We start from the raw sequence: 13226 nt of genomic DNA, 5'->3' as shown, positions 1-13226 counted from the left end.
CCTGCTTCTCTGCATTGTTATCATTAATCTTTCAGACAACATGATAATGTTGATTTCCCTCAGTCTGATAATTAAATGCTTTTCTTTACCTTTTTTTTCCCTATGGGCCCCATCCCTAAAAAGATCTGTTCATCTCTGACTGAAAAATTCAGATTTAATTTCTTACGTGTGAATTTTCAAATTCAGAAAATTAGAAACCTCAATCTGGACCAAACTGTTATAGCAATATTCAGATCCAGCTGGCTGGAATTCCACATGGATCTGCTCTTGCAGTGAAATCCCCAGGCCTTGCCCAGGGTGTCATGCTGGGTAAACACTTCTTCCACCCTGATCCAGCCAGAAGGAAGCACCAGGCACAGGATGGGACTCAGGCCAGCTCAGTCTGGTGTCTGGAAACATGTTCCTCTGTCTTGCAGTTGTTGTGAGTTGACATGAGGAGATCCTTATTTTGTGTATACCCATGAGGGCTTTCCTCTGGGGAGTGTGCTAAATATACTATATAAATATATTATATCAATTCTATATTATGTCAATTATATATTATCTATTATATCAATTAATAAATTGATATAATAAAGAATATAATTATTTATTACATCAAATATGAAATAATTTACTCTGAGCACCTCCAGTTGTTTGTTTTTAATGTGTGCTGCTCTCATGTAATTATCCATGGTGCTGGCCAGGTATATCCAGATATATTGCTCCTGGTGAAAGCTGTCTCTTGGCTGTACATCTGTACTTAGTTGAGAACAGTTCCTGTCTCAGTTTTGGGGACAAATTTCAGAGGATTATGCTCTGGAATGAGCATTTCCTCTGTAGAGAAAAGGGCTTCAGCAACATCCTTCTGCCACTGAGAGAAATTGATACTAGTGGGGAAAAAAACCTCAAAAAAAGAACAAAAAAAGCAAAAATGCCCAGGGAAGAAAAGGACGGGGCTGACCACATGGCCTGGATAATGGTGACAGGTCCCTTTGTCTGTGGCAGGGAAGAGGAGCTCAGCCCAGAGCAGAGCAGATGGGAAAGCTGCTGAATTTCCTCACAGCAGCTGAAGCTGTGGGTTTGGTGCCCTGTTGGTGGGTTTAATGCCCTGTTGGTGGGTTCAGTGCCCTGTTGGTGGGTTTAATGCCCTGTTGGTGGGTTCAGTGCCCTCTTGGTGGGTTTCATGCCCTTTCTTTTGGTGGTTCAGCTCCTCTGAGCTCTCTGTTTCAGGGCAGCCCCACTGCTCCCACAAGCCAAGGCAGAAACAGTTCAAGGGAACAAAAAACCCAAAAGGAGAATTCCTGGTACAGCCTGCAGGCTAGGGGAAGGAAAGAGAAGAAAATTCTTGTTTCAAGCTAGCAAAAAACCCAATCCAACAAGAAGAACAAGGCAGCATCCCTGGAGCTCACTGGAATAAGATTGAACAGAGTGGGTCCCAGGCTGTGAGCCCGCCCCAGCTCCTCTTAACGATGCCACCAAAATTCTGGACGTAAAGCAGATGAGTATGTTAAAAATGAGACCAGAGTCCCAGTACTAAAGTGATTTCAGCATTTATTCTAATAAAAGAAAGGGCTAAAGCAAGGGGGCCTGGGCTGAGTAGGAGCGTTCCTGCTGAGGATGCTGCAGCACCGATGATGGCCCTGATGTCCCAGGTGGAGCTGGACAGGTTCCCTGGGTCAGATGCCCCTTTTAATCCTGTTTTTTTGTCCCTTTGGATTGGTTTCTGTTCTGTTCATTTGCATGAAGGTTTAAGGTGCTTGATTGGCCCATTACACTTTCCTTAGGTGTGTTATGGTACCTTGGGTACCGGATTTCTTATACCTGCCCTTTAAACCCCTTTTACAATATAACAACCAAACTAACAGTACATGCTTAACAATTATCAACTATTTGACAACAGTTTCTAACCTATTTTTAACAAGTATATGAAATATCATCATAAAGTCACCCCAAGACAGTTCCCCAGCCCACACCACCCAGAGCACACTGGAGAGAGCGACTGAATGGAGTGGTCCCAGGCTGTGACCCTGCCCTGGCTCCTCTTAAAGATATCCCCAACATTCTGGGCATAAAGCAAATGAGTACATAAAATATCATGATAAAATCAGCCCCAGAGAGTTCCCCTTTTTTAATCTGAGCCTATGAGGCTCACATCCCCAGAGCACACTGGAGCGATCCCAGGCTGTGACCCTGCCCTGGCTCCTCTTAAAGATACCCCAAATATTCTGGCCATAAAGCAGATGAGTAAATAAAATATCATCATAAAATCACCCCCAGACAATTCCCCTTTCTGAGTCTGAGTTGATGTGACTGACATTCAGCTGTCCCCCTTTCTGGTAGAAAGATGGGGAAGGGAATATTTTGGTTGTTTGATGCTGGTTTTTGTGTTGTGCATTCCTGGGATGCTTTTCTTGGTTGTGGGAACAGACAGAACCATTCATCCTGGTATGGAAACACTGCTGGAAGAATCTAGCAGAGATCTAGAAAATGCTTGTTGTCTGTCATATCTTGTAAAGGAAATAAAAACAAAATAAGCAGAGCTGGTGGCACTGGAGTATCCAGAGGAGCAGATGGAGTTTTCTTTACAGTTTATCAGGAGAAAGTCACATTTCCATGAGGTTTTGCAGGAAGACAAAGTGTACAGTTTGTGCAGGTAATATGGGGAGTGGGAATGATAAATAACACAGAGAATAGGAGCAGATGGGGTTTTCTGTACAGTGTATCAGGAGAAAGTCACATTTCCATGAAGTTTTGCAGGAAGGCAAAGTGTGCAGCTTGTGCAGGTAATATGGATTGGAATACAGGAATGATAAATCATATAGAGAATAGAAATTTTCTGTTCCCCTGAAGTTTCTGGATAGAGCTTAAAGACTATTCTGGCTGATTTCAGTACCAGGGAAGAGGGATGGTTCATGTGTTTCTTACATCACATATCTGCCTGTGTTCAACCTCTGCTGCTGGAAGGAGATTTTTTGGAAGAGCTGGAAGTAGGTTTTTCAGGAAGGCTCTAATAGAGCCTGTTGGGAAGCTGAGGGTTCTGTATGGGAGCTCAGAGCATGTTGTTATCTCTAATGGAGCAGGGCAGTGCCCTGTGGAGATGCTGGCCTGTGTCCCAGGCCAAGGATATTTCTGCAGCATAAAAGCTGCATCACTCAGCCAGGAACTAATGTGGGACTAGGATGGCTCAGGCAGCAGAGCTCTGGGTGGTAAAGATGACCTAATGGTGTCATTTGGAATAGCTGAGTGTTCAGAGCTTCCTAAAAATCAGCTCATGTATATTTGTGTTGAAGTGGGGGAGAAGCTGGTGACAGAGAAGGAGTATCTGTCCCTAGCAGCACACTCAGACTTCTTTAAAAGCATCCCAGACATTTATTTTTATCTGTGTAGCACTGACAAACTGCATTTAGAGTAAAATTTACTCCATTTCATCCTCATTTCCCTGTGTGGTGATGAATGTGCAGGGTGTGCTGAGGCAGCTGGCCCTGGCTGTGGCACAGCCAGGCAGGGCATCTGCTCTGACTCCCAGTGGCATTTGAGAAGGTTTTGAATCTCTGACCCCAGGGAGTGTGGCCATGAACTGTGTGAAAAATGCCTATTTTATGATTGGCTTTTGGCAAATATTAAAATGAATATTATATGTGTTATGTTAGAAAGTGATGCTGTATTAATTGTCTTAAGTAATGTGTTAAATATAGTTTTAGGTTATAACTTAATGGTAAAATAGAAACTATGCTGTGTAAGATACTTTTTAAAGAGAAGAATGAGGTATTCTCATTGAGATAGCAGCCACAGGACACCTCAATCTTTCAGAGAAAGAGAATTTATTGCTTCAATATCAGAAGAAGCCAACCTCTTCCCACCCTGCTCAGCCCTGAAGATGCAGCCAGGATTCATAGGAAGAAGCTGACACTGACCAGACAGAATCTTTTCTTTGAATGGAATTTATGCATCTTGTATGAGTATGAATATGCAACAGGCTGTTGATTTTAAGGGTTAATCCTCTGTTAATGTGGGTCCTTTTTTGGGCTTATTTTGCCCAGAAACAGGTACCCAGACTGTCCATAACTCTTTGTTTTTATTGTCTCATATTGTCCTAATCCAAATTGTCCAAATTTTTATTACTCTAATTTTATTACTCTTTTTATAACCATTTTATTACTATTAAACTTTTAAAATTTTAAAACCAAGTGATTGGTGTTTTTCACAAACTGGCTGTGTTTCAGGATAAAAGCATCTGTCTGTTCCAAGGGGAGCATGATTAGCAGCCTGTGGAGTTCATTTGGTTCTAACATCAGTGTGTTGAAAGCAAATGTGTTTGTGTAAAGATTCCTGGCAGAAATATTTATGTGGTGGGAATACACTTCCTGTTGTTTCTCTCCCCAGTGTAAAAATATCCAGTTGTCCTGAGAAAAAGCAGAAAAATCACAATATCCTGTGATGGGAGGGGACAGCTGATCTTTAGGGATAGTGAGATGTGGAGAGAGGATGAACTGAAGTTCCTGTTTGCTCAAAGATGAGCAGCGAAACAGAGGAACACACTAAATATAGAGGAACACACTAAATTCACTGTTCCCCAAAGTTTATGTGGTTCTGGCTGCAAAGTTAAGGATCCAGAGATGCTCTCTAACAGAATATTGAAAAACTGTAAAATCCTTTTATTCTTCTGGCACTTTTTCCTACTTAAATTCTTCTCTATTGCTGTTTTTTCCTTCCCTGTGTCTTTTTATCTTCCTGGTTAATTCAGCCAGCTTTGTGGAAGCACCAGCAGCTCCAGGTTGCATAATCCTGAGTACACCATCCAACCTCGTAACCAAAAAGTAGGATCAAGAAATGAGTGAATTCAGGAGTAAGTCATGTTGTGGAGAGAGCAGGCTCTCAGGCTGGAGGGGATGGATGGAGATCTGTAGGTAGAGCACATCACCTGCCAGCAGGAGAGTTAGAAATCAAGTTTGTCTGTAAAATCAAAGCCAGCCCTGGGCAAAATGTGCACTGTGAGAGGGAGTGGGTGGGAGATGCCACATCTGATGGCTTGGCAGATAACAGGAACCTGGCTGATCAGTGTTTCTCACCTCCAGATTGAGCTCCTTGTCTCCCTGTTTTATGCTAAACAGAGCTGGAAGCTGCAGCCTCCTGTCCAGCTCAGAGCTGTTCCCACCAGCTCTGCTGCAGAAAGGTTGGGTTTTTCTCTTCCTTAGGAAGAGTTTCTTGTCTTGTCTGTTATTCCTGCTGTGGGTGATGTGATTGGAGCATCCAGCCCTGAATATCTGCAGGTGTCTGAACCCAGCCCAGCTGTTGAACACCTTGGTGGGCACATGGGGAAAAGGCTTTGATCCCTCAGGTTTTTGCTCAGGCTCCCTCCCAGGATGTCTCTGCTGATCCCTCCTTTCTCTGTCCCTTTAAGCTGATGTAGGATGACTGACTTGCTGCACTTTGGTGTTTTAGATATTTGTGAGCCCTCAGGAATACAGCTTTGGAATTTTCCTTGTGGTTTTCCCTCCTCTGTGTCTGCCTGCAGCTTTTCCTGGAGCCCTGCCAGCCCTCTGCTCGCTCTGACCCAGCCTCTGTTCAAGTCCTTACTCATGCCTCAATCATTTCCCATCCCATTATTGCAATTCCTCCTTGCAGCATCTGTAAATCTTTGATTCTCAGGGGTGCTGCCTCTTTTCCTTTGCCCAGGAAAGTGTCCCCAGTGTCTGGCTGCTCCTTGGATTGCTCTCCTTGCTGTTAGGTTGGCATTGTCCCTGGTTTACTCTGCTGCCACCTTTTTTTCCTCCACATTCTAGCCTGCTGACTCCCTGCCTCAAGATTCCTTTTGGCTGATAGGCTCAATTTTTTATTATTTTTCTTTATCCATTAGGAATGTTACTGCCTTTTTTTTTTTTTTTCTTTTAACAACTTAGTAATTTCCTTTATTTCTCCTTTCTTGTCATAAAATGTGCTTGCTGATGCAACATCCTTGCAAGGAATTTGGAGTTTTTATTCCATTTGCCTTCAGGGAAGGGAATTAAATAAGGAAGGGTTGTGACTTCACTAATAAATAGTCGGTAGAGTTATGCTTAAGTTTCAGGAAATTTGGGGGTTTGGTTGTTTTTTTTTTTTTTCAAATTTTCTTGTAAATCCATAGGGTCAAATTCCTTTTTTTTTTTCTGTGATAAGTTTTTGGATTTGTTTTTAAGGAATAGAGCTGAAAACCCCAGACACTGGCATTGTCCTTCCTTCCTCTGCCAATTTGGAGAGGCTGCTCTGAGCATTCAGCAGAATCAGGAAAGTTTTTTACTAAAAACAGTGTTTTTAGTCAAGGGGGTTAATATTGGTCAAAAATTTCCTTTAGCTTTTCCTCTTCCTTTCCATGAGACCCAGGGCTGTGCATGAAGGGTGGTGCCTTTTGTCAGGGCTCTGACAGCACCACAGAGACTTGGCAGGTGCTGAACTGAGGCTTTAGGATTTAAAACCAGTCAAAACCATTTCAGTTACTCAAATCCCAAACTGTTTTAAATACTTGTTTAATGGCTCTGGGAAGTTTCACCTTTGGCCCACAACTTTGAGACTGATTTAAAAAAGAGTATCATGGAGATGAGGGAAATGATCACCCTTGTTTTATAGGAGAAGAAATGAAAGATTCTGCTCCCCTAGGGCTGTGAGAACAGAGCTGGGCACTGCTTTTTGGGAGCCTGGTCCACGCTCTCCTGCTCATTCTGAATCTGATTTCTTTGTGCTCTTCTCCCCCAGGTGTGTGACCATGGAAGAAGAGGTGCACCATCAAGAATCCTGAGCAGTGACCCCAGGACAGCTCTGGAGACACTGGCAGCAGGAGCCTGAGCTACAGGAGAGAGGAATCATGCTGAAACCAAGTGGACTTAAAATCCCAGGCAGGGCTGGGAAGCACTCCAGCCCTGTGGGACGGGCATCAGGGACCAGCACAGCTGCTGCCACCACTGGCTCCAAGGAAGGTGAGGGCTCCATGCAGGGCATCAGCTGCCCCAGGGACTGCCTGGCCTGGAGGCACTGGGCTGGTGGAGCCAATGTTCTGTGGGATGTGAAATTCCCATCTGTGTGTGGGTTAAGGGATCAAAACAAGTGTACCAGGGTGAATAAATGGGCTCCCTCTCCCAGGTGATGCACAGAACTGGCAAGTTGTGGAGTGGGTGGTGTTGGGGAAGATGAAGCAGGAAAGCCTTATAAATATGATTGTCTGGCAAAAGATTTTGAGGATATGGAAACTGTAAGTGAGATTGAAATGAAAGCAAGCTTTGAGATCCCTGTTACTGAACAACTGGAAAACAATGGTGTGGCCAGCTGAAGGTGATCCCCTTTTGATGGAACAACACCCTCTGCCTGCAGACAGGCCCAAGGGTCAGAGCAGACCCTACAGCTTGGCAGAAGGGGCCCAAAGAGGAGTTTTTAGGGTTTAAAATGTAACACAGTATGGTAATGTAATGATTCTTATAGGCTGTATGGAAATGCTATAGGATTTGTATCTTGGACTAGATCCACACTGTGATTGAGAAATGAACCTGAACTCCAGTGTGTGCATCTATTATTCCAGATGGGAGTTTTGTATTTCATGTTTTTCATTTCACTTTGTTAAAAAGGCTGTCTCTGCCCTGTTGTGACTCTCTCAAGGTGCTTGGTCTGGATTTACAACTGCAGCATGTTGTGGAGTTGCTTTCAGTTGATTTTAATCACATGAAAAACACCAAAATGAGGCAAAGGATCTGAGGCCTCTCTTCACCCCAGAGGCTTTGTAGTGGCATCTCAGCAGGCACAGTTGGTGTGTGTCTTGTGGTATGAAAGGGTCAGGCAGTGGCAGGGTCAAGGCAACCTCTGGGCTGAATGCAGCTCCTGTTTGCTGGAGTTCCTTTGTGCCTTGTTCAGCTCCAGCCATCTGCCACCAGGGGATGTGCAGCCAAGTGCCCTGGGAGGCTCCAAATGGATTCTGACCTTTGCTTGAGGAGTTCTGAGGCTTATTCCTGGAAAAAGGTGGGCATGGAGAAGGGGAGAAGTCTTGTGATGGTGGGTTGGTGCTGTGTGACAGATGTACTGCTGCTCCTCTGCCTGTCAGGATAGTCCAGGGGACTTTTGGAAATTGTGGAGCCATTCCTGAGCCATTCCTGAGCCATTCCTGAGCCATTCCTACCTGGAGGGTGAGAACAGAGCACAGTGGGGTTATTTAAACAATGTGGGCTGGGTGTACAGCAGGGTTGGGCTGTGGTGTTACCTGTGGCCCTTCTCTCAGTGCCCTGCTCAGGAGCTGTGTCCCTGCATGGCCCACACATGTTCTTCCTCCTGCAGAGCTCACAAAACTCTGGCCAGCTGCCTCTTGCTGCTCTCTGTGAGCAAAGTGTGCATCCCAAAATCCTGCTGCCCTGCCTGTGTGCCCTTCTCTGAGAGCAGCAGATCTCTGCTGGATGTGGGGCCCAGCCCCAGCACAGTCAAGGGATTCAGCCTTTGGTAGGGGAAAACTACAATAGAAAATATTCTTATTTTGTGTTAAAGTGGTTTAAATCTATTCCAGAGCCAGTCCACATCACTGAAACCTTAACCATAGCAGGCACTGATGTTAATTTTGGGAATGCCTGCAGCCAAAGAAGCTGGTGGTAGATGGCTGTGGAAGCTGGATTTAATTTAATTACATTTCCTGGGATTAGTCAGATCTGGGCCACTAGATTTTATATGAGGTCTTAAAAAGTTGTAAGGAGGAGTCTGTGTGTGAGGTGTTTGAGAAGCCCTGCAGACACCATGAGCTCCATGACCTGTGTCTGCACTGAAGGTGCTTCCTGGGAGGCTGACAAGCTTTTCCTGACTCCACGAAAATTCATTACATGCCCCTGAACTGCTGCCTTACTCCTTGCCTCTGCACTTACCCTCCTCTTTGCCAGCCAAAGGAGAAGTCTGTATTTTCTGGAGCTTGATGGAAGAAAACCAGAGTGGTTTGTGTTACAAAATTCAGAGCTGCAACACTCATCTATATGAATTTGCTACCTGGGTGGAGGATAGAAATCTCAAAATCCTGAAATGTAGTTGCAGAAGAGAACCACAAATCTAACAAAGCACAGAATTAAACTGCAGCAGTGCCCAGTCTGTTGCCTCTGAGATGTTCATTGGCTCTGGGAGCTTGGGGAAAGAACCCAAAAGGGGATTATATCTTTCAGATTGCATGATAAGAGAAGATGCCTGTTCTCCAGTTGTACCTAAGGTGTGTCAGAGCCATTAGCAAATGAATTTTTAAAAGCTCCACACTTTGATCCTCTCCCCCTCCCAAAAGTTTATCAACCTTGTCTGCACAGGTGCAAGTGGAGGCACTTCCCTTTATTCTTACTCTGGAATACACAAATTGCTTTGATTTCTCCTTTCTCTTTTCCCCAGTGTCCTGTTCATATTCTTTTGTAGAAACTCAAGTGTCTCTTATCTGTCTTTTATTTCTCTCTTCCTTTCCCAGGCAGGGAGATTCCTCTTCAACATTTCCATGTACTCTTGACAGCTCACATCTAATGTACCAGAAAAAGGGTCAATGCAGATGGGAGATGCTGTGAATTCTATAGAATTTCACAGTTCATGGCTGGAGGTTTCTACAGAGACCAAATGTGCTGTAGTCACACTGAGCCAACTTGTCACACATGCTGTATCTGAGTTATTTCTCCTGAAAACACATTCAGAGTCAGCTCTGCTCATGGAATATCCTGAGTGGAGAGTTTTTGTGTCTCCTTACCTGAGCTGGTGCTTTCACAGAGCCTTTAGGAATAAGAGCTTTTGTCTGGGTTAGGTGCATTGGCTTGCTGTGGTTGTAGGCTTTTTTTAAAAGAACAGAAATTGCCATTTCTTCTGAAAGTCAGTGGGGAACTGGCAGCTGACATGGACTCCTGGAAGAAATTAGCCTTGAGTAATGTCCATGCTGGCTATCCCCCTCCCTTCTCTCCTGTAAAGCTGAAACAATGGAAAAAATAAGTTCTGCTGCTTTGCAGTAACTATTTTCCTTAACCAGCCTGAAAATTCATCTCTAGCTGCCTTAGGAGAGCATTTCCCACAAATGTGTTGGCTTATTTCCCATGTTTCAAGTAAAGTCACTGCTCTTGACCCCACATTCAGGAGAGGTTTCTGTGCTAAAGGTGTGGGTCATGGGTAAAGAGCTCAGTATAATATTTGGATTTCTCATATGTCTCAGTTCCTTTCCCACCCTCCTCCTGGAAAAGCCTGGAAAAAGATGGAAAGAGAATGGAAGCTGTGATGAATGGGCCCACAGAGCCCTCCCAGCTGGTGGAACAGGTGAAAGCTGCTGGGAAGAGAAGCATTCACATTTCAGAGTGGGTTTTGTCTGCTCAGAGCAGTGTTAGAGTGATGTGGTTGGAGCAGAAATTTGCCTTTCATACTTGATTTGGCTGTCAGCTGGCTCTAGTGTTTGTTTATGGTTCTTAAATCTCTTGTTCAATTTAAAAAATCTAGCAAAAGACAGAGGACAACAGAAATACTTGTATTTGCAGATGGGGCTGGGCAACACTGAGACTTCAGTGCTGGAGGCAAGAAAGCCCAAACTGATTGAGTTTTCTGTGAGACTTATGTGCATCCAGTCAGAATCCAGAGGAGACCTTGGGTTTTACAGATGGATCCTGTCTTTCTGAACGGGCAAGTGCAAATATCTGTCACATGAATTTCATATTAGGCATGGCTAACAATATCAAAACTGTTTTTCAGCAGTTACCTAGTTTTATTGCCAAAAACTTTGCTTTGAGAGCTAAACTGTACAGCATATTGCTGGGAGCCTGGCAATGCCTTCCTGTTTTCATGTAAGTGTACATGCATTATTTTTCATGAAGAATAAATGCACAAGGCTAATCATGTTGGCATAGTGTCTGCTCTGCAAACACTGTGTGTTGCTTTTGTTCACTGAAAAGAAGAGTGAAGCAGACTGGAACGTTCCCAGGGCCATTAAGGAGAATGGGATGACTGCCTCCATAGGGTAATTAAACTAAAATATGCTGTAATGAGGGTTTGATAAGGCTGGGTTGGGTATTGGGTCCTGGTTGGTTGCATTTGGGGTTTGGGTGCATTTGGGGCTGAGGTTGGTCCCTGCTGGGGACAGTCACTGCTGTGCCTCTCAGGGCTGAGTTTGCTTGAGGGGGTTAACTTTTCCTTTTAAATTTCTTTTCTAGAAATGTGATTATGTTCTGAGGGCTGCTTCTAGTTTGACACTCAGCCATTCTGTGGCCAAGTCTCTCTTGATCTGTACCTGTCTCAGTTCTGCTGGAGGATCCTCCATCTCACCACCACCTTGGCTCTCTTGTGCATTTACTGCCTTGCTCTTTCTCAGTGGAAAATCTTCATTCCTTTTTATTTATCTGCCACAGTGTTAACAGCAACATCTTGGTAAATTAACTTGGAAATCAGTTGTTCACACCTCAAGTTTCTCAGGATGTTTTTTAAGTTAAGTTGGCTGGATGCATAGCAGTAAGAAGGAATTTCTGTTGCTTCTAGAATTTTCTGTGGTAAAATACAGAGGGAGGGATGATGTCCTTCCTGGGGAATTTATGCCTCAGTATTAAGAAAGAACTTGAGTAGGTTGTCCTCAGGTAATTATTGGTGGTTTGGTGGCATCTTAACACAGGCTTTTTTTATAAAGCTGCAAGAAACTGCTGAGGCTCTCTGATTTTGTATCAATCTAGTAATTCTAATTCCCAAATAATATTAAAGACTAAACCACTGTTTTGTCTGCAACAAAAGAAATAGGATTGTAATGTCCAGAGCAACTGATTGACTGGCACAGACATAGGGAGCTAATTCTTGTCTGTTCAAAGGCTTTGTGCCTCTTGATTTATATTAACTTGGGGTGTTGTGTGCTGGTGAAGTGAGAGAGGAGACCCCACATCACAGGGCCAGAGGCTGCTATTATTGCTAGCAAACATTTGGTTTTGCTGTTTTGCATCAGGCCTCATGGAGTGATTGGTGTTGTCAGCTCCCATCTGAGTGCTGTCCTCAATTAAATCCACACAGCAAGCCTGGATTAGTGATCCTGCTGGAAATGTGTCATTGGTGAAGTTTGATGAGCTCTCTGCACAATTCCCTGCAAGGTGTTTGTGCTCAGGTGGGGTTGGGCTCTTTCTCCAGATGACAACTGTCAGAACCAGAGGTCACAGTCTTAAAAGTCAAAGTCTTAAGCTGTGCTAGGGGAAATACAGGTTGGATATTAGGAAGAAGTTTTTTCACAGAAAGAGTACTAAAATATTGGAATGGCTGCCTGGGGAGGTGGTGGAGTCCCCATCCCCGGGTGTGTTTAACAAAATCTGGATGTGACACTGGGTGCCAGGGTTTAGCTGAGGTGTTAGGGCTGTGTTGGACGTGATGATTTTGAAGGTCTCTTCCAACCCGGTCATTTTGTGATTTATGTTAATGGCTCTGTATACACAGTGTCCTCAGTTCCTTGGGGAATTAGGATGAGGTGCCAGGGAGGTGTTTGAGGATCAAATGCCTCTGTTGCAGTGTCAGCAGATCAGCACTCCATCAGCAGCCAGAGCTGCAGGATCTGGGTCTGCGCAGGCAGTCAGTCACCTGGTGAAGGAGTTAACAGGTATCTGAAAGAAAGGAAGATTGTTTTCAGGGGCTGAACAGGAAAAACTGCAACTGAGAGTTGCTGTTCTGCTGATCCAGGGCTGAGGTGCAGCTGAGGAGTAGAACTGCAGCAGGCATGGGGGCAGCTCTGCTGAGGGATCATTAGAGCCTGAGTGTGTCCCCTCATCACTGCTGGGGTTTGGCTGAAGTGCCCTGAGTGGGGGTTATGTCCCTCCATCCAAATCCAGTCACTCATGGACACAGATGCTGTCCTGAGACTCTTCATGTTTGTTCTCATCCTCATGTGCCAAAGTGTTCTGGCTTGGCTGTTTGCACAGGGCTTGTATTCAGCTCCCGTGCCTTTCCTGAGCTGCTCTGCCTGCCATCCTGCACTCTGCAATACCTTTTGTACTGGGGTTTTTGAAGGTGGAGGTTCCTCCACCCTTTCTGGTTCCCCTCCTGAAGGGAAGAACCCCCTTTGGTGGAGTTCCTCTCCCAAGAAGTGATCCAGAGCATTCCAAGCAGTATAAAAGGGCATTGAATCAATCTTAGTTTTATCAGCTTTACAGGAAACATATAGAGATAGCTGTGAGTCTGATTTTAATTGTCTTAATGATTAGATACTCTTAGAAGGACTTGTTGTAGTTAATCCTTGATATTCAGCTCATTCATTGTGGGTGAGGCATGAGCACACAGCAAAGACA

General features: G+C 44.4%; 1 protein-coding gene across 4 annotated transcripts in view; it reads left to right on the top strand.

Annotated features, from left to right (window-relative positions):
- CLIP2 (CAP-Gly domain containing linker protein 2) overlaps positions 1-13226 on the top strand; it is a 94979-nt gene that overhangs the window by 24422 nt on the left and 57331 nt on the right. For all 4 annotated transcript variants that reach the window (XR_010030252.1, XM_063174017.1, XM_063174019.1 and 1 more), the window contains exon 2: positions 6712-6932. Coding sequence is in view for 3 of the 4 variants with exons in the window: in XM_063174017.1 (XP_063030087.1) it covers positions 6821-6932 (112 nt within the window). In the remaining variant the exon portion in view is untranslated. The remainder of the gene's footprint in view (positions 1-6711; positions 6933-13226) is intronic.

Source organism: Melospiza melodia, chromosome 21, assembly GCF_035770615.1.
Source record: "Melospiza melodia melodia isolate bMelMel2 chromosome 21, bMelMel2.pri, whole genome shotgun sequence".
NCBI lineage: Eukaryota > Metazoa > Chordata > Aves > Passeriformes > Passerellidae > Melospiza > Melospiza melodia.
Note: the sequence above shows the minus strand (reverse complement) of the source record. Positions and strands in the feature narration are given on the sequence as shown.